General features: G+C 38.8%; 1 protein-coding gene across 4 annotated transcripts; it reads right to left on the bottom strand.

Moving 5' to 3' along the window:
* Positions 1-279: 279 nt before the first annotated feature.
* On the bottom strand, positions 280-20,915 carry LOC122083989 (pentatricopeptide repeat-containing protein MRL1, chloroplastic). 4 transcript variants are annotated; one of them, XM_042651958.1, is made up of 19 exons: positions 19,552-20,913; positions 18,030-18,705; positions 17,519-17,750; positions 17,253-17,316; positions 17,000-17,144; positions 16,755-16,870; positions 15,335-15,463; positions 14,860-15,033; positions 14,559-14,723; positions 11,963-12,103; positions 11,625-11,724; positions 8,081-8,189; positions 7,903-7,994; positions 7,551-7,641; positions 5,361-5,592; positions 5,175-5,267; positions 3,207-3,255; positions 1,717-1,810; positions 280-775 (listed from the first exon to the last, which is right to left on the bottom strand). In XM_042651958.1, the coding sequence occupies exons 1-19, from the start codon at positions 19,903-19,905 to the stop codon at positions 505-507; spliced, it is 3,327 nt and encodes a 1,108-aa protein (XP_042507892.1). In that variant the 5' UTR covers positions 19,906-20,913; the 3' UTR covers positions 280-504. The 4 variants fall into 4 exon arrangements, with proteins under 4 accessions (XP_042507892.1, XP_042507893.1, XP_042507894.1 ...); XM_042651959.1 differs by having other exon boundaries at positions 17,519-17,711; XM_042651960.1 differs by having other exon boundaries at positions 17,519-17,708; positions 19,552-20,912.
* Positions 20,916-21,117: the final 202 nt, after the last annotated feature.

Here is a 21,117-nt window from a genome sequence, read left to right as displayed (position 1 = left end):
GTTAGTAGACTTGCGACAGATAAGAGCAAAGAATTTACCATTACCACCTTCAATGTATAAACACAGTAAACAAAAGAAATTCAGCACATTTCCAAGAAAAGAGGGCAAGACCCAAAAGGGTATGGTTGGATATTGGCCTTTGGTACCCTCTTATGAAGACAAATCTCCATTACCTTCTAATGTACTGGTAGGAACTTACCCTTACCCTCCAAGGGTGTGCCAAGGCTTGTAATCCTAATATACAAATTATATTTCACTAAATTTCTTAAACAGAGAGCGTAATTAAACAATACTATATCATTCTGTAATAGAATCTAATCCATAAAACTCACTTTTTTTATTGTCTTCAGATACAAGGGGTGAATCTTGACTTGTGGCCCGCTTGGGTCCATGGCCTTAGATTGGGTAAGATGGGTAGAAATGAGATTTCATACATTCCCGCATATCCTAATTGGTAAAAAATCCCTACTTAGTGCTCTCTTCTATTTATCAATGTCTGCATCATTAGTTTTCTCTTCTTCTGATGTCTGCATCAAGGTTCCACTCCAGAGATAGATTGCCGGCTCGGATGTTACGTCGCTGATCACTGATTCCTTCGCCCAAACGTGTTTGCGATGAGCTCAATTTTGCTGGTTTCCCACTGAAGGGGGCATGAAGCTTGGGTTGAAACCACCGTTTCAAAGCAAGCCCATTAATTCTGATTTTCCCATATGATTCATTTCCTTGGTAAGGTAGTCTCAGCCTCCGCAGCATGGCGCCAGTTTCTTGACCCATTCTGTTGAGCAGATGTGGCAAGTGTTAATTACTAAAGCATAAAAAAGGGCGAATGGAATGGCAGATGTAGTTAATTAACTTTTACCAGTTTCTAGACAATAGTACCAGAATCATTAAAATAAAATGCTTGGGCTATGTTTGGTTGCAAGGGGAATTAAAGGGAAAGGAAGTGAAATTCTCATACTTAAAAAGGAAATATATGTAATCATTACCCCATGTGACTATATCAACACTTCAAATCATTTCCATATTTGGTTATAAAATTTCACTTTACTTTACAACCAAAACCCTTTGCTATAATATGTAAAATAAAAGTTGGGAAAAGGTTGGGTATGCCGCCGATATCAAGTATGCTAGCACCCATTGTGTCTATCTCTCTCTTCCCTTTTTCTGAAATGACCGTCATATCCTTCCTGAATGATACTCCATCATGTGTTCCTATTGGTGCTATCCGCTAGCATACTTGATATCGGCGGCATACCTATCCCTCTCCCATAAAAGTTATACGTAAAATGTATCATTACCAAATATGGTTAAAAAAATCAAGTAATTTATATAATCACATGAATCACATGGGGTAATGATTATAAACATTCTTTTTTTAAGTATGAAAATTCCACTTCCCTTCCCTTTAAATTCCCCTTGCAAGCAAACAGAGCCTTAGGTTGAAGGGTTTGTCCATCAATTAACATGCGGTATGCAGCTTGTGCCATTTGTATTTGACAAAACCCCTACTCTATATTTTATGGAGATCACTTTCCACACTTTTTGCAAAATATATTCTAAGTATTTGTTAGGTCGAGAACCGGAGGGTTTTCTTTAGTTTTTGTGCAATGAATCTCCTATAATAATAAGTATTGAAGGTGCAACTGCAAAGCCAGTAAATAGAGTACATTAAGATTCAGAAACATGTTATAATTTAGAAAAAGAAAAATGACTCACTTTCCTGCCAGGTTAATTGGTTTATCTCCTTTGGGGGATGTAATTTGTCTCTTCTCAACAGGCAGCAAGATGATTACGTTGGGCAGCCTTGCACCTGCACACAAAGGTGAGTTACAAAATCCATGCATGAACAGATTGTTTGCCAATCAATGATTTCTAAATTGTCAATAATGACATCATCATTCTTATACATCAGACCTCTAATAAAAAATTTACAGATAAACAAATAAAAGCTAACGATATGACTACTATTTTGTTTCATATGTCAGCTTTGTCAGAACTGGGAAGAGGGTCCACATGCAGCCAAGGTCACCTTCTGCCCATAGAAAATTTCATTCAAAAAATATTTTGCCATATTGAAGAATTATCTGAGGGAAGGGGTGGGGGGGAGATTAAAATGGTTAGACAATTGGTAATAAAGAGGAGCAGTAAAATATATGAGCCACAAAACGTAGAGGTCAATGAAATTTGATACATGTTCCATACAAGAGGCCCCTTGTCTATCCAACGGCTGAACTGGAAATATCATTGCTCCAACGATCTGAAATCGAAGGGATCACCTACATAACTAGGTGAAGCAGTCACAAATTGTTGACCTTAACAATAAGGGAAGGCCCCTTTCACAGCCTGTTCAGATAATCTTGTCCACATGGTCCTAAAGATCAGCTATGTGGCAGCTTAGTTGGTGCCAAAATTTATGGACATGTTGTCCACATCATTGACTACTTTTTTGATAAATTTCAGTGCAAAAGGATTATCCAACAAAAGTATAAAGCATGAAAATCGGTTGAAAAATAAACTTAAGAACATTTTGGTTTAGAAAAGAAATTCTTCTCTTAACCAGAATGGAAACGAGTTGTGTGTGTAATGCAGTTCACAGTTCAAGTGAACTGCATTAGTGTGTGTGTGTGTGTCCAAGGGGGTAGCAGCGTTGGCAAAGGACCTTTGCCTAATAAAGCGTCTGGTTATGAGTTTGACTCCTTTTATCTCCTTGGGGCCACTCACACGGAGGTGTTTAGTGCTCTTCACTGCTTTTAGTGAAAGTTGAATGGTTCTCATTCAACCTCAGTATGACCCAGTCCATGTGGTTGTGGGGTCAATATGAGCCCGTGGGACTAGTCAAGCCAAAGGCCTGGATATCCGTCGTTAATTAAAAAAAAAGTGCATGTGTGAAGCAATGAATACCAGCTAACCTGCCTTACCTGTCCCTAGTTTGGAGGGTAAGGGTAAGACTCATTTACCCATCCAGCTAAATGGGGAGTACAAGGGTAAGAAGGTCCTACTCTCCCTGTTTACTCGTCTAGATAGGGAGAATTAGGTAATTCCACACGTTAAATTCTGAAAAATATCCCCCAATCTGTTAAAGAGCAAGGGCAAGGCCATTCCAATCTTGCCGTCCCCATTGCCAACTCAAAAATTCAGTAACAATTATCATGAAGTGTGTTTTTTTATATAAGTAAGTCAAGGAAGAAATATTCAGGAAGTATTACCAGCAGCAAACCGATGCTTGAGACCTTTCAAGACTGTTAAGAGGTACACCTGACCAGTTTTAAACATGAATTCAGAAATAAGAGAAGGATGACAGCGTTAAAGATCATCATATTTAGAAGAAATGTGTAACTGAATAAGCCCAATGAAAATTCTATAACATGAGGTAACTGGAAGACAAAGGGAAACTACTTCAGATTAATAACAGATCTACAATGTGATCATACAGAAGGACATTCATGATGTGGGCCAAATTAGCAGGAGAATGGCACTAACTTATTTTCACTCAAAGAAACGACGATTTTTTCACAACCAAGGTAAGATTGGATGGATATGAGATCATAGCTGTCACGGTGTCCAGGCGACCCAAAGAGTTGGAGAGGGCCTGGATGCAAGGCGACACCAACAAGGTCGCCAAGGTGTCCAAGGCGCCTGCCTAGGCGACCAAGGCAACTATGCATGAGATTACATTTCAATTCTCTCCGCGGCAATCATTCATCCCACTATCTCTAGCTTGCCACTATCAGTGGCCTCAGTTGTTTGCAGAATTGCTGTTAATCCTCCTTCCATGGTAAATGCACACATGGTTTTTTCACAAGAAAAGTAAATATTAATTCAACACAGTTTTGGGAGTTGCAAGGATTTTATTTCTCAAGGTGATATTTTCTAGAGAAAGGAAGCCTCATGCACTGGGTTGCTCTTTATGGGGCTGAAGGATTAGACAATTCATTTTATAGGTACAAGGAAATGATTCAGATGGTGATTTGACAATCGCAATTGATCAAACATCTGGCTTGCGTCTCCTCTTTTTATGGATCTATAGGTTTTTCAATCTGTTAACAGATGAAACTGGTCATCTTCTGGAACTGGTTTTGTAGCTCATTTTACAGATAGGGTTTAAGTATGGAGATGAATTCTCTGGTTAGTGGGTTAATGTAGCTTCTATATATGATAATTTGACAGAAAGCCACTTGACGTCACATGGACAGGCAAAATGAAGATCTCTAAATGCACCGGTAAAGGAGGTTTAATGTAGGCCTAGCCCAACAGTAAATTGGTCATGGGATTTTGTTTCAAAATCTTTTATTGGTAATGGGACCAATTATAATTCCCAAATTTTAGGCACGTAGGAGTACACAAGATTGGTGTCTCAAGTGTTTGAGTTAGATTAGGATACTTATTAGCTAGATAGAGTTTGAATCTAATTAATGTTAGTCCAGCCACAGTTAGCATATAACTCCACTGGGTAACTTAGTGGTTATTTAATTCTGCTAGTATTTGTTTGAAGCATTTGAAGTTTGTTAGGTTTCTACTTTTGAATTTTTTTTTTTACACAAGGATGTAAACTCTACCAGATTACACATTGAATAGAATTTTATTTGTGAAAGTGTGTGAGCTGTGGGATTTTCACCTAGCCCTCTTTTTACTTCATGTTATTGTTCACAGATACTGTTCATAATCCTAAAATAGTAGAAAAGCAACCCGCGGAAGAGCATAAACTGGTTGATCTTTTGATCGTTAACCAGTCGAATTCATGCCTCCAAGTTGCACCTTCAAAATGAACTTTTGTCGCTGATTTTGCACCGTTAGATCATGGACTGGTTATTGGCTTCACTAGATCGAGGAGGATGGTTCCGGCTGATCGTGCGTTGAATATCTCCTATTTTTAGTTAAAGAGTTGAATCTGAGGAGTTGGTTAGTCAGGGAGATAACCCTGTAAAGTGAGAATTCAATATAAGTACAGGTTTTGGTTCTGGTTTTTGGTGCTGCAACAAATATGATGGTCATGCCGTCATCAGCTGTCAGGAGCTTTGGTTTTTTGTTTGTGAAAAATTTATACTTTCCCCCTTCTTGGCTGTTTATTTCAATCTGAATGGATCTCAGAGTTCTTTGTATGATGCAAAATGCAACTCTAAATATCATTGAAGCAATAACCAACATATTAACCCTATGGTTTTAAACTAGCTTACCTTAGCAGCATGAATTGGAAGATTCCTAGCATCAACAACAATAGGGCTTTCTTTAAAAGACACCAAAGGAACAACTCCAAGTGATGCAGCTTCCTAAAATTCAGTAACATGTTCAGTAGATTTCACAGTGATGTTTATAACAATAACCAAGTTCAGGATAAAGAATTGTTTTAGTATCCCACTGACCTCAAATAGGGAAAAAGAACGTGGGTCATATTCTCCAAATCCATCAATCAATGAGTATATGTTTGAGCATCTTGAAGAATCAGTACCCACACCCAGATTCTCAACAAGCCTCTCTCGCAGAGAAGTATCATGGGGAAGCTGTAGGCATCCCAAAACTTGGTAGAAGACTTCCATAGTAGGCACAACACCAGCTGCAATTGTCTCACGGTAGACATTTAAGGCCATTGATGTCCTGCAAGTGAATGATTCAATTTTAATGCTCGTGGAAGAACAATACTGATGGTAACAGTGTTGCCGTATGAATTGCCTCAAGAGCTTTAAGACAACATCAAAATTGAATGCAGAGCGGTAGCACAATGTCAACAGTATCAGAAACCTTGCTTCCGAAATTTCCAGATTTAACATTGAATACGGAGATTTCTGAATCAATTTGCAGATAAGGTGATGCCCAATTCAACAGGATCACAGTGTGACTAAACAGCCATTTCTTCCAGTGACCCACAGCATAACCCAACCAAATCCATGTTTTCTCTGAGCAAGACCCTCAATATTTTATTAGGGTTCATACATGCATTGATCCCTGATCTACAACCACCCTGCTGCAAAGCGACTACTCTGCCTAGCAGATCTTCCTGCCCACCCCAGGTTCTCTCTGCTCACAATAAAAATTGCACTTGAATAATAAATTGTACGACAGAAACTCCTAAAAGCAAAAATATTGTTTTAATACCGTTGCCCCATATGATATGATCAAATTGCCCTTTAAAAATGGGGAGGTTAGAATTGACAACAGGAGATACGTGAAATTTTAAATACCTAGGTTCAATCATAAATGAAGGGGAGAGAGAGAGAGAGAGAGAGAGAAAGGATGTTGCACATAGGATCAGAGCAGGGTAATGAAATGGAAGGCGCTTCATTTAAACTCGGAGGTAAATTTTATAGGATAGCTATAAGGTCACCAATGATGTAGGGAGCAGAGTTTTGGGTGATGAAGAAACCACATATAAACAAAATTAGCATAGCTGAGATGAGGATGTTGAGATGGATAAGTGGTAAAACTAGAAAAGATAAGGAATGAATACATTAGAGGCAATTCAGGAGTAGCTCCAATACATGATAAGGTGAGGTGTCATTTGAGGTGGTATGGGCATGTGCAACGAAGACATCTGAATGAACAGGTAAGGAGTACTATAATACAGATGGGGCTAAAGAGCAGGAGTCAAACTTAAAATAACTTTGGCGGAAGCGATGAGAAAAGAAATGCATAGGTTAGAGCTTACAAAAAGTATAACTTTGAATAGAGTTGAACAGTGGAATGGGGTAACATTTGATGGTGGGGGGTGGTTGGACCTTTGGTGTGCTGTTCCATAGTATGGGTTTTCCTTTTGAGGAAGGAATGGAAAGTGTGATTGGTAATGTGGATTCTGTTTTGGCCCTAGGAGGATCTCTTCACTCAAGGAGGTGGAGGTTTCTTGCTCTCCCCTTCCCTTTCCCCTTTCCTCTCAAAAGGTCCTTCCTCTCTCTTTCTTCTTTTCTTTTTCAGAGTTTTGGCACCTCCGATATGTACAATCCCCTTTACACTTCTCCTTAGTATGCTGTTTGTCACTAACACTCCCTCCCCCGCACACTCCCACACCCCCCCCCAAAAAAAAAAAAAAAAGAGAGAGATAGAGTAAGAAATTGAACCAGGAACTTGTCTACATGTTAGAACACTCAAAAAATTGAACCAGGATTTTCCACATGAATCCACTTCTCCAAAACTAGAATTATAGATCCTTTAATTGTCCAGTTTCATACCACCACCCCTCAATAAAACTCACTAATTTCTCTTTATAGCCAGGTTCATCAATTCTCTATTCCTTGAAAAGGGATTCATCAATATTGCGACAAGATTGAAGAACATAATCCAATTTGACAGATCAATGAAGGGGTACTGCATCATTAAGCCAAAAAATTCATTAAGATGAATGGAAATATCAAAGTGAAACATGATCATGCTGCCCGATAAATGATGCATAATGTACAAGCATGACAAATGGTTGAAAAGATCAATCTGATTGATAGGAATAGAGTTTCAATACATATCTTTTGATGAATTTGCACATTATCCAAATTGAACAAAAAATATCAAATTCTCCACAACGAAAAAGGATACCAATCCGCATTCTTGGAAAAAAAAAGGAAAGATACCATTTACTGTCAATTTGAGGTATCCCAGAGTTGAAAGAAACGATGGGCTCGCCAAGTGAATAAGCCTTCTCAAACCTCCGTAAGCACATACCTTCCAAGAGATCCCAGGTAATCGATAAAATGGACCCAGAAAAGACCATTCAACACAACATGATCCCAAAGACCATCATCCAATTGAAGTTTCATAAAAGCACATTTCAAGTCCAACGCAATGGTCCCACCAAAAAAAAAAAAATACAACAAAAAAATTTTAGCTCAAAAGAAAAGCAAAATATAAAGGCCAAAAAAAAAAAATCCATGAACTGTTGAAGATAAAAGACACCTCATTAACTGGACATGCCAAGATACTCACCAGTCATACATCTGCACATACTGAGGCTTGGGATAACACCATCCTTTTTGGCTTGAGATAGCAGCAAAAAGCCGAGTTCTAGTTCATCCTTTCTACAAATACAGAAAGTAAAATTCAGAACCTATGACATCAAGGAAAAATGCAGCCATTATCTATAGACAAACATAAGGAACATTACTTTTCACTTGCTATTAAAAGAACAGAGTATGTGATGGCATTGGGGAATATGCCAGATCTCTTCATTTCAGAAAGGACCTCTACAGCCTCCTGCAGTTGGTTCCCATCACCTGAAACAATGTCCAATTATGTGATTTTGTATACTGATTTGCAATAATCTGAGCATAAAGGGATGTAGAAATAGATGACTGACGAATAATAAAGGTCATTAGCATACCATTCTTTTTCACAAGAGTGGAAATGTTGTATTTCTCTTACCACTTAAAACCAAGTCATTATGAGCCTTCACTTCGTCTTTTTAATCAACGTCTTACACCATCCCCCCCCCCCCCGGTTCTTTTTGTGGTTCTTGGTGCACATACTGAACCATCATAACCGTCTCAACCATTGGCGGTACCATTCATAAGTTCCTTGGAAGCATTCATTTCTGATTCTATCATTCCATGGCAATTCATCAATCTCAACAGCTCTATCTCAGCTACCCCCAATTATGTATTTCAATTTTTTGTATTGTTCCACATTTCTGCCCCATAAAGCATGGGTATACTTACAGCTGTGTTATAAATCCACTGGATTAGGATGTTAAAACCACTATACCTTAATCCATTTTCCATCTATAAATTCTCTAACTTAATTGATCCATTGGCCATGTTTCCAGCTGAAATATTCCTAACATATTAGATTTGAGTTTTCTTGGTTTGATAGATCTGCTGGTTCTATCAACTTCACCATTGAAGACATCCAATGATTGTCAAGGTAACCTTGCCATCAGTTTCAAAGTAGAACTTCGTTATTAAAAAGTCAAAATTGAAGAGATTTTGAAATAGCCCAGATGTAAGAATCCAACCAAAGAAGACTATGAGTCTATGATAAGTACATAATGATTAATAGGCATTGCGACTATAGCAAATCAGGATCTGAAACCAGTACCTGCCAAGTAGAAGAGAGAGAGAGAGAACAATGGGAGAAGAAGAGAAGAGAATTGTTAAACCACGATAGATTCAACTTAGTCTATCGTGGTACCCTGCAGTTTATTAACACTAAGACTGTCAGTAGGAATCCTAACAGTCAATGTCTAATTACAAGAGGAATAAAAGTAACTAACAGCTAACTACCAACTAAGCTAACCTATATCACGATATGTACACTCCCCTATTGTGATCACTAACATAGAACATCACCAGCAACTGTAATGCAGGGGATAAGACATAAATACCCTTGCAGTACATGTACATAACATCGACCACTACTAGAATTGAAGGGGAAATTTTATAAGACAGCTACAAGGCCAGTCAGGGTTTGTGAAGTAAAATATGAATAATTAAAAGAAGGGGGGGGGAAGAAATAGATGGATGAGTTATGAGTGGCAAGAATAGAAAGAATAGAATTGGAAAAGAAGCGCATTGACAAGAACCTGGCACCAATTAGGTGACCAGATGGGGGAGAAAGTCAACTGAGTTGATTCAATCATGTCCAGGAAAGGACAGTGGCTGCCAAAATGTTGAGAACACACTGGATGATATTTTTATCTCTTTTCTTTTCTCTTCTTTCTTTTGAAGGGGGGGGGGGGTATAGGCAAACCCATGAAAAATCACTACAATAATTTATTATTATTATTATTATTATTTTGTTTTTTTTGTTTTTGTTTTTGTTTTTGTTTTTTTTTTTTTTTTTTTTTTTTTGTTTTTTTTTTTTTTAACAGAGGTAGGAATAGAAGGCCAAGAACTAAGCAAGGCATCATGGAAAAGAGGCAAGATATTATGAGGCATTCTACTGTTTGCAGCCATTTGGGGTTTATGGAAGGATAGAAACAGAAGGGTATTTCAAGACAATTGTAGAGTTATACCTAGAAGTTGTGCTGATATTGACAGATACCTTTGACTGAGTTATGGCATGTAAAGAATTTGTTGAGCTAGATAGGACTTGTTTCTTCTAGCTGGGCATGTACTTTGATTGATGTAATCAAGGCTTTGGGTAGTTGTCAGTTACACAGATTTTGTATAAATCATATAGCTTTTGGGGGTTTATGATCTCATAATATTTGTAATTGTATTCTTTCTGAGAAATGACTATATAATCTGGTGGTGTTGCTGACGAAAAGAAAGAGGGGGTGGGGGAGGGGAAGGAAGCAAAACATCTGCTACAAATGATGCAAAGACCAGCAGCGCTCCCTATTTCAAATTGATTCATAGCAACTACTTGGAACAACAAGCACAGTCAGCCAAACTGGAAAATGTATGACCATGATCTCAGACTATATTTTTCTTATCCTCAATTATCCAGCTGTTTATTTCTTTGCAAAAGCTCATGTTATAAAAGATGGAATAAGCTTCCAAAACACAAAAACTCCGGCATCAAATGAATCAGAGACAAAGAAGTGAATATCATCTTCAATTCTGCTGGAAATACCAGGGAATCCATTAGCTTCCTTCATGATGGTTCTGCTGGGTGGGCACCAAGGAAATACAACATGGTTCCAATGTCTTGGGAGAAATCAATTGGGTAACCCTCAAAAGTCTTCTAATGTAACAGCCCACCTGGCTGCCCTTAACAAGATGATGCAAAAGAACTCCGTGCATGATCTCTCCCTCCCTTTAACATTCAATTACTCCTTTCTCCACACCCCCCCTCTTTCTTTTCTTTTTTTTTTGGGTTGGGGGGTGTTTAAATTATTTGTTCCCAAGTAGTCCAAATAGCAACAAACCAGACAAATTATCACAGAAGTTTGGCCCACTTGCCTTGGTGAACCAACTTCTAAATTCAAATAAGATTTAGAATTGACTCTAAAGTCTTAAGAGGCCTAAGAATTAGGTCCAGACATCCCCAATGAAACCACACTGGATGAAAAGATTATATGCAGTTTTCTCTTTTGCAATGCATAATAGACAATCCTGAGGAAAGTAAATTTCTCCTCGTTCTCCTTATAACCTGACACAAATAACCTTTTCATGGCTCACCCACCAAGACAAAGCATTGCTCTCATTTGGGTGTCGGGGGGATTTACAGGGATAATCCACTTGGCTATTATTCCTTCGCTCATTAAAGTCCAAAATATTAGATTCGAAGGAATAAGTAAATCTACCAAATGGTTAATTAGATTGCTGAGCTGGACATTCAATTTGAGGGTTTGGGCTGACCTGGTCAGGCGGACTCACCACTTGGGACATCTGGCTCATGAAATTGGCCTCCAACACCCAAACTAGGCAATATATTCTGCATCAAGGCACTTAAAGTTTCTCATGGAAAGAGGACAAACAAGCATTAAAGGGTTCAAGCTATTAAAAGAAAGGTATAAAAAAGAAGTGATGAAGGGTTTTTAAGGGGGGGAAAAAGTGATAAAAGGTTCTTAAGGAGTGATTTTTGAACAATACATAAAAAAGATGAGTTAATTTAAACACTAATTTGTCTATGTGTGCGCCAGTGCAAAGGGGTTAGTAACAACAAAAAGGAAGGACACTGAAGTAACAAATATAACTTTAGTAGTAGAATGGTCATACTCAAATTCAATCAGACTAGGTTAAAAAGGAAACCATCGATATACATACACAAGGCAGTGATCAAAGCATTCATTGTTGAAACAGTCGGGTGCAACCCCATGGCCTTAATATCCTCATATAGCTCCAGTGCCTTCTTCCAGTTTTTTGCCTGAAATAAGAAGGGGCAACTTTTCAACATTCTATCTTATCAGAACATAATTTTTATAATGAAACAAATCATGATTCATGTCACAACTGTTTGTGACAAGTCTCCAATGTCGAAAAAAAAAACTATCTGACCAAGATTGGTAGGTGTAAGCTGAGGCAGGTCTTCAATGTCCTGGTGTGTGTACTAGCTAACCAAACAAACAATGATAGATTTACAGAAACCAACAAATGGAACATACATTGCTACAGGCTCCCATCAATGAGCTGAATGATACATTTCCAAGCTGAAATCCTTGTTTTTTGGCAACTTGAAGTATATCAAAGGCAACATCGATTTTTCCAGCATGCCCAGCAACATCAATCAGTGCACTGAGGAACATCTGCATGAAAAGGAGGCCATAAACTTTCTTAAGCAACAATTACAGTGCAAAAGAATGCCATATCAGAAAGTATAATCAAATCCAGGGACAGTAAGGAAATTGCGGAATTCAATGTCCACTATGAAGCAATGAGAGAACGAGATATCCCCTAAAAAGAAAACAAAATCCCATGCAAAACTATGAAGCTCCTAAAAGATGGACATTACATTCCCACACTAAAAGCTCAGCATTTTAGCACAAGCACAAACCAAAACCCAACTGAACCTCATTGAACATCAACTACCAAAAATAAAACCATATGCCGCAGTCACAAGACAAAGCCAAATAAGTGATTCACAGATCCCCCCCTCTTAGAAGCATAATACAACATAAGGTCAGCCATGTCCATGAAAAAATCGGCAGCATTGAAGTCCCCCAACAGACACTTCATTCACTACTAGACAATGAAGATGTGAAATTGAATCAGACCCTGCAGACTTTCACCTTCATTTATTTAATGAATAAATAATAACATAGACCTTATTAAAATGTAAGAGAGAGAGAGCAATAAGAAAATCAAAGATTCCTCCTCTAGCCAATATCTGCAGTCTCATTTCCTGATCTTGGCTTCCAGTTGAACAAGCAGTTCATCTAAGAAGCAAGGGGGATCTGATCCGCCTGATAATGTGCAAACCAAGGATCCACAATGGTAGATGCTACCCATAGCTATGATAGTTGCCGGAACCCCACCAACCAATATGTTATCAAAACTCTCCCTCAATGCAAACCCTAAACCCATATGAATTGACATTATCTCAGCTCTGATGGAATTCCCAATCTCTGTTGGAGCCGAATAGGCTCTTTGAACTGTTCTCACACTAGGTCTGATTACTCCTCTCATTCCTGTTGGTCCGTGGTTACCTAAGGGTCAAATAGAATTCAGCACTTAGACTTGCACCTTTATTTTGCAACGACTCGAATTTCTGCTAATTGAATTTGAAGGGCAGGAGACAAACCAAGGTATTTTCTTTAAACCTACAGATAGCTACCTCGCAGAGTCTCCTAGAAAATGTAGAAAAGATAAGAATGACTACTTTCTGCAAAATTCAGATAAAATGAAACATCAAACATCCTTCACGAAAGTGATCCAATAAAACAAGTAGAGTATGAGGCCCTCTATGGGAATAATAGTATTTCCAAAAATGTCCCAAGAACAATGACACCAACAAAAAGCCATCCCTAAAACACATAAAGAACCTAAAGAACAAGGTGTTGAGATTCCAGTTCCTGAATAAATATCAGATCATCATTCATGGTCAATTCACTTCAGAAACCAATCACCCAATTGCAGACATGGAAACTACCGTGATCCTGTTAAGCAATCTCAAAAACCCATCTGTCATAAACCTCTCAAGCTAGTGCTAACCCATCTGGAGAGCCTATCCATTTCTTCGGTCTTAGCCCAATACTGATCTTCTTCATGACCACTCAGTCTGTCAGACATAATTTCAAGAGTTGGCTGGACCATTCAAAAGTTTACAACACACTGGATCCTACAATTCACTGGCAGCAATTGACTGATCCACAGTATACTTCCATACTTTGCTGAGTCCTGCAGTGCAATTGCTAGAATCTTTCTAGTGCTCACTCAGCAAGCAAAGGAAATTAATGCTTTCTGTTTGACCCTTTTCCTTTTATATCTCCTGGCGTACTTCCTTAGTAAAACTTAAAATGTCTTCAATTATTAGTATTTTTTTTTAACTGAAACTTGTTCGTAGGTTCCCCTTTAGGAAAATATGCATGTGTCTGTGATACACACACACACACACACATATATATACAAGAAGAACGGTGAATTGATGGCAACGGAAATGATTGAAAAATCTATTACATAATAACAGTACTCTAGAGTTTAAAATAAAAACTTTAATATAAAATGCATAGGGTGGATCTTGGTGCAACGGTAAGGTTGCCTTATTGTGACCAAGTGGTGGGTTTGAGTCAGGAAATAGCCTCTCTGCGAAGTGGGGGTTAAGGCTGTGTACATTATGATCCTTCCCCAGACCACGCAGTGGTAGGAGCCTCGTGCACTGGGTATGTCCTTTTTTTTTTACTTTATTATGAAAGGCAGCATTTTCGGCATAACAGGATGGATGCTAAGTACAACAAACAACAACAACAACATAGCCTTATCCCAACTAAATGGGGTCGGCCACATGGATCCTTGCTCCCCAATCAAATTTATTCGAAGCCATGCAAGATACGAGGCCTAAGCTAAGCATGTCTTTCCTCACCACTTCTTCTATGGTTATTTTAGGTCAGCCCCCGGCTCTTTTGGTTCAAGTCACTCCTCTATACTGGGGCATCTGAAGGCCTCCGTTCAACAGGATACATGCCGAGTTACAAATCTTAAATCAAGGATAAGGACAAGAATACCAAAGATGTAATGTCAAATTTCTGAACTGAAAAGGAATACCTCATCAGGAACCACACCATTTCTAGTCATATCATCATATACTCTTAATGCAAATTCCAAATCACCCTTCTGGCTGCAACTATTAACAGCAATAGTGTAAACCTCCGGGGTGCCCTTGATCTTATATTCATGCATCATATTGTATACCTCTTTAGCTCGATCAACCTAAAAATTAGCAAGTTCTTGTTTTAGTTAGAACACCAGGAAAAATCACAATGTATTAAATGTTAAAACACAGCTGTTCATTTTCACGAAAGGATAAAGGGTGAAAGTGGGAAGGAGAACAGGAGAAGTCCCTCACTTGTCGAGCTTGTGTGCATGTTTTTATCAAAGCACCAACAGTGACGTGATCGGGGTCTACAGGACGTGGTTCAAACCTCATTTCTGCTAAAACATCGAAGGCCCGATCTACTGCGCCTGATTGTCCACAAGCAGTGATAAGTGCATTGAAAACAACTCGGTCTGGCTTCACTTTCTACTGCATAAAACACCTTGTTCAGCATGAAGGTTTATTTCTGATACCAATGCAAAAACAAGAAGAAAAAAGCAACCACATCCTTGTTCGAAGGAAATAATGAATCTAGTCTTGCTAACACATGAATCTCATTCTTACTTTTTAGCTGCCAAATTATGTTGAGGATAAAGATGATTTTCAGAGCCAGATCTTCAGTATCAAAGGTCATAGGTTTTACCCCTTAACATGCTTGGATCTTGTTTAATACACAAGTCAAGGAATACATAAAAATAAATAAGAATATATTCCCTGCTATAGGTACCTTGGATCTCATGATCCCATAGGCACCGAATGCCTTAGCAACTTGTCCAGCTTTGGCACAACCATCGATCAGCGCTCCATATGTATGAGCATTTGGTTCCACTCCGGCATTAATCATTTCATGAAAAACCTAGGAATACAGTCAAATGAATATGGGAAAATATGAGCACATATTGATATCTCCTATAATGATAAGGTCATTTGAATTTATTTAAAAAAAAAAGTTGTTATATGTTGATATATATTGTTGTTACCCTTAATTAACAGCTTGAGCTTTTAGGATAAACAGTTGTAACATGGAATCAAAGCAGGGAGGTTGAGGGTGTGATCCCTAGGAAGAGCAACAAGGTTCCCCAACACTTTCTCCCCTCGGTGCCACATGATGGTGTTTCCGGGGGCCATGTGTGTACAGGCCTGCATGTGCGGGGGTATTGATATACGTTGTTGCTGCCCTTACTTAACAGCTCAAGCTTTTGGGATAAGCAGTTGTAACGAGAACATGTGTCTGAACTGTGTGAGTTTACAACTAACAGAGGGCCCCATAAAGCAAAAGATGGGTAGTTTATAATGCTGTTTCAATGATCACAGAGTTGTCACAACTTCTTTTGTGACAACCTCAGGCTTCATGGTAATTCTATTGAAGTCACTTCTTTTGTGACAACCTCAGGGTTCATGGTAATTCTATTGAACTTTTAAACCTCTTTGCTCTGGTTCTGTAGATTCTCAGCAATTAATTTCCAAAGCAAGGAATTTCTAGTAATCCTAATCGCCCATGGGAAAAAAAAAATTACTCCCTTCATCTCCCAGTGACTACATTTTGACCAATCTCACTTTTTTAAGAAAAGTTGGCATTGCATTAATTACTCTAATAACTTTTTTCTAATCTTTCAACTTTACCCTTCATGCATTTATTATAATCTTTCACTCTTTTAATGCACTATCGTCTCCCTGTCTATAACGCATTAGACAAGCTATGGGTAATACAGGCAAGTCAAAAGGTTTTAAAGCTTTTAATAAGGTAATTGACATACAAAATGGGACATAGAAAAACTCCAAATAAGACAATCTTTGCAAGATGGAGGGAGTAACACATGAGGCATACAAACACCAAAGATCAAACTATGTCAATTCATGTTCCATTAAGAAAAGGCACAACAACAATTGCCTAGCGCAGTTGGTGAGCTGTGGTGCGCAACAAGTCCATGCTCACCAGGAGGTCTTGAGTTCGAGCCTCCTAGCTGTTATCAACGTCCCCTCCCTACCTATTAAAAAAAAAAAAAAAAAAGGCACACATCTTTGTTTATATTTTTTGCATGTGTGTGTGTGTGTTTTTTTTTTGGGGAGTGGGGGTGAGAGCATGGTTGCCTGACAAGTAATTATTTATAGTGACTAACAGAAACTCAAAAAGGAAGTGGACATACTTCAAACATAGCATCAACTTTCCCACTTTTAGCACAAGTTGATATTAGGGTAGTGTAAAGTTTGCAATCAGGTTTCATTCCAGCCTCCTTGACAAGCTGCAGAGCTTCAAAAGCACCTACGTGCAGGAAAAAAAATGAGGAGTTTAATATTAAATCTCAGTAACATAATTGTTATGTTGAATTATGATAGAGTATAGTCTAGGAAAATCAGCGCATGCAAAAAGTTGACACTGAAATTTCTTTACCATCTGAATCTTGAGAATTTGCACACACAGACAACAGCATATTGAATGTACTCAGTGTTGGATTAACTACCAGCTTCGTAAAACGAAATGCTTCTTTGACAGCCTTTTGACTTTTGCAGGCCTTAAAGAACTTAGCATGATAAATCTAATAAAAAAAAAATCATCAAAATTAGACTACTTCTGTAAGTGGGAGAGAACTCAAATCGCCAAATAAAAAAGATAAGTGACAGATGAAGTAAATGGAGACACTTACTTCATTCATATCCAACAAGCCCCTTTGTTCCATGTCTTCCAGCAATGTTACACAGTCGGTTAGCCTGACATCAAAGTTCAAGTATAGGCTACTTAGAATAGACACCATCACAATGTATAAATCATAGACATCAAAATTTAAAACTTAAATAACTCTGTTTCAGACTTGCTTCATCTTGATCCAAGCTTGTAAATTAGAAGTGTATCTGTTGCCAAAGGCTTATCATACAAAGTGAAGAGACTGTAGTACAGCTCAACAGGTGTTACCTTCCATCCCTCAGCATACGATTGTAAGCAATCAAGTTCTCTGACGCATCATGCTTATCACCATTATGGACCCCATTACGTTGATCCAACTGAGCTAAATTTTTATCACCATTTTTAGCCAGAGCTCTTTCCCCCATATCTCGCATAAATTCCCTTCCTTTTTTTAAGTCCTTTCTTCCATGAAATGAGCCTGCTTTATAATGTGCTCTCGGTATTAGCCCTTCAAGATACTCTACAAATTAAACGGATGAACTTTAAATAAAGTTATTAGATCTGAAGCCACAAAATTCTGGGAACCCATAATATCACCATGTGCAGCAAGAGAATAAAATTGGAACAAAAATAGAACAACAAAGAAAAACAATGAATTGTGTATATTTCCAAGGCACAACCTGCAGTAGTGTGAGAATCATGTACTGATTTTTTGGCTTCATTTAGTCTATTGGTCCTTATCAATGAAGAAAGTTACTGCCATGGGCAAAGAACACATAAGGAGATATTGCTTTCATACCATTGAAATTTGACGCAGATCTCAATCCAGCGGGTTTTCCTTCATAAAATGTGTAAATATCCTCTCTAACAGATTGTCTGAAGAAATTACATCCAGAAATTTTAACTTCACTCCCTCGACCCCCTTCATGCTTTGCTTTGTAGCCTTGAACTGTTTTTGCAAGTGCAACCCTTTCAGGAGGAGTAGAAGCACCATATACAGACTCGACCTTTAGTCTAGGCAATTCAGAGCCCAGACCAACTTCCTTTTCGGCTTCTTCCAATGGTAAATCTAGAATCTCCATTGCAAATTTTACTTCTCCCAGTGGAACAACTTCATCAAGCACCAAAGAAGGAATAGTTAAGTCCATACCTTCTGTTTCTTCTGTATATATATTTTTCCTCATATCACGTGGATGAACACCAGAACCAGGTGATTTCAATGATTTTGTGCTGAGAGTTTCCTCATGCATCATAGTAGTCATCTGACACTGTGATAATTGCACCTCTTCTTCCTCAACAATCTGTCCATTTTGGCAAGTTTCCTCAGCTGTAGCCTTTTCTCTTTTCATAGGATCCTCCCCATTGAGTTTTCCAAAAGCTATAATCCTACTCTCGAAACCAAGCTTTGTGAAAACTGTCCCTTCTTTGGACAATGAAAGACCTTCCAGGCTATGAGAATCTTCTGGGACTGAAAGCTACATAATTGAAACTGGCATTAGTATTAGAACAATGATGCCTCCTCAAAGTCAAAAGGAAATTCACCCAAAATTCTTAAATGCAGATAATGAAACTTTCTACCAATTGCCCACCATAACGTACAGCGCCTTTTGTAATATGCCAGTCGAAAGGTAATAACACAATGATACCAATTCTTTGTTAACAAAAAAGGTTTCCATAGCTCACAGATTGACATAACAAGATACTTTCTCCTTTATGCTAGATGTATTCTGTCACACAGTAATTAAAATGTGATAGCAAAACAAGAATGGCATGAAGCATGCTAGCTATCCTCTGTGATATTTTTATGAGATGTATAAGTTTGTAATTGGCCTCGGTTAAATATAGATCACTTGTCAAAGTGGTGCACATAGTTCTATCCTCTGAGTAGGTTTTTCCACCCCTTCTTCCACAAGTAAAAGTATCAAATCAGAACCCAACAAATTATGCTTATAGCACAAATAGTGATGGTGAAATGGGGAGACGAATTTGTGTGGAAAAAGCATGTAGAAGTCTTTCTAGGTAATCTTACAGTTATAAAACATCAAACAGAACGTAGAGTATCTAAACTGATTGTCGCGTTTTTATAACTTCATTTAGAATCAACTAGATAAACTAAACCCTGAAGTTTTCACGGTTTACAGAGCTTAAACCCTCGAAACCTCACTCACTATAGAAAGAAGGTTGGATTGCAGAGGTTGGGAAATGGGGGGAGAGGAGCTGAACCTTCAATCAAGTAAAGCTAATAGAATAATGCAAACATTTTCAAATTTCAACAAGATTCTCCACACCATATAAGAAAAAAAAGAAATTCCTTTATTCACCTTTCTCGAACTCTTTTTTCTTCTGGTAAAATTCAAGTAGACGGCAGTGAAAGCAGCTATGGTGGCGATAGTGCCAATGAAGATAATCGGTTTCGAATACAATTCAGCTCTGAAAAACCGCCGCGCAGGTCGAATTTGAACACCAAATTTCTTTTTCCTTCGAAAGCGAATGCCAGGAGATCTTAACCGGTGGATACAACCTAGGAACTCTCTCCGAACATTACAACATCGGGTAGAGCAGGAGGAATATGAAGTACAATATAACGCCGGAGCAGATGAATAAGAAGATGGGGTAGCACGGACGCATGAAACTAACGTTAGAGTTTGAGCTTTAGCAGAGAATCTCACATCCATGCCGGGATGCAGAGAGAGAGGGTGTGTGTGTGCAGAGTCCGCAGAGTGTGTGTGTGTGTGGATGGGGGAGAGATGATTAGATGAAAGTGAGTGTCCGATTACGAATGACAGGTAGAAAAGTAGAAAAATTTTGGGCTAAAAGGTCGCTGCTGCCTTTTGGACGCTACAATAAATCTCCACGGTAAATTTGGTTTTAATGAATTTGAGAGATATTTATTACTTTCACCGAAAGGTAAACATCTTCGCCTTGAATGATCCTTGCCTGATAACCCCAACATCTATGATTTTTCCGAAATATGCGTCGCAACCAACAACCTCCGGGCCAAACATGCTACTCCACTTCGTCGGCTGCCTGGCGTTGCTCCCTCCACGACAAGGACGCCATCGTCTTCCAGCGTAGGTTGCGACACTCCATATAAGATTCCAGGCTCCGCGAACGGCTATCCTCTCCAACTGGATGTCGCGAATGTAGGTGGCCATCGATATCGCCAAAGGGCTCGATTACATCCACAACTCATTTCAGTTGAACCAGAATTTCGTCCACAACCATATCAAGAGTACCGGCGTGATCGTCACAGATCAACCAACGATTCATGCGAGGTTCTGTCATTTCGGCATGGTAGAACTCTGCGGAGAGATCCCCGAGTATACAGAGGTCCCGAAATCCTCGTCGTAGTTCTTGTCGAGATTGAAGAGAGCAGAGTCGGAGCATGAGATTCGAAGGTACGAGAGGTTACATGTCGCCGGAATTTCAGGCGACCGGGATCGGAACTCAGAAATCCGACGTGTTTGCTTTTGGGGTTGTGCTCTTGGAACTGTTATCGGAAGACGAACCCTTGAGGTACAGATTGGATGGGGAGAATAAGGATTGCAGAAGAGTCTCACTGATCGAGACGGCCAGGGAAACAATGGAGGAGGAAGAGGGTAATCATGTAATTTTCTCTAAAATAAATTAATGGAGGTTAGGATTTTTGTAAAATAGATCAACAGTTCAAATTGATTGGAATGCTGTTAATTTCTAAGCGCTTAAGCACCACTACCACTCACCCAAAACTTTGTTGCTCATTCATATGCTGCTGATGTGGCATGACTTGTATTATACTGCTATCCGGCCGCAAGTGGCAACAGTTGTAATGGCATGACCGTTGGGTGGGTCATGGATGGATGTGATTTCCATCTTTCCAAACGTCTGATACAATTTCGCCCCCTTCC

Source organism: Macadamia integrifolia, chromosome 7 (assembly GCF_013358625.1).
Source record: "Macadamia integrifolia cultivar HAES 741 chromosome 7, SCU_Mint_v3, whole genome shotgun sequence".
NCBI lineage: Eukaryota > Viridiplantae > Streptophyta > Magnoliopsida > Proteales > Proteaceae > Macadamia > Macadamia integrifolia.
Note: the sequence above shows the minus strand (reverse complement) of the source record. Positions and strands in the feature narration are given on the sequence as shown.

Coding starts and splice junctions, on each gene's coding strand:
- LOC122083989 (XM_042651958.1), bottom strand. CDS start 19,905: ATGGATGTGAGATTCTCTGCTAAAGCTCAAACTCTAACGTTAGTTTCA. Junction 17,145..17,252: donor GCTTGTTGGATATGAATGAA/GTAAGTGTCTCC, acceptor TTTTTTTATTAG/ATTTATCATGCTAAGTTCTT. Junction 7,642..7,902: donor TATGTGCAGATGTATGACTG/GTGAGTATCTTG, acceptor ATCTCTTGGAAG/GTATGTGCTTACGGAGGTTT.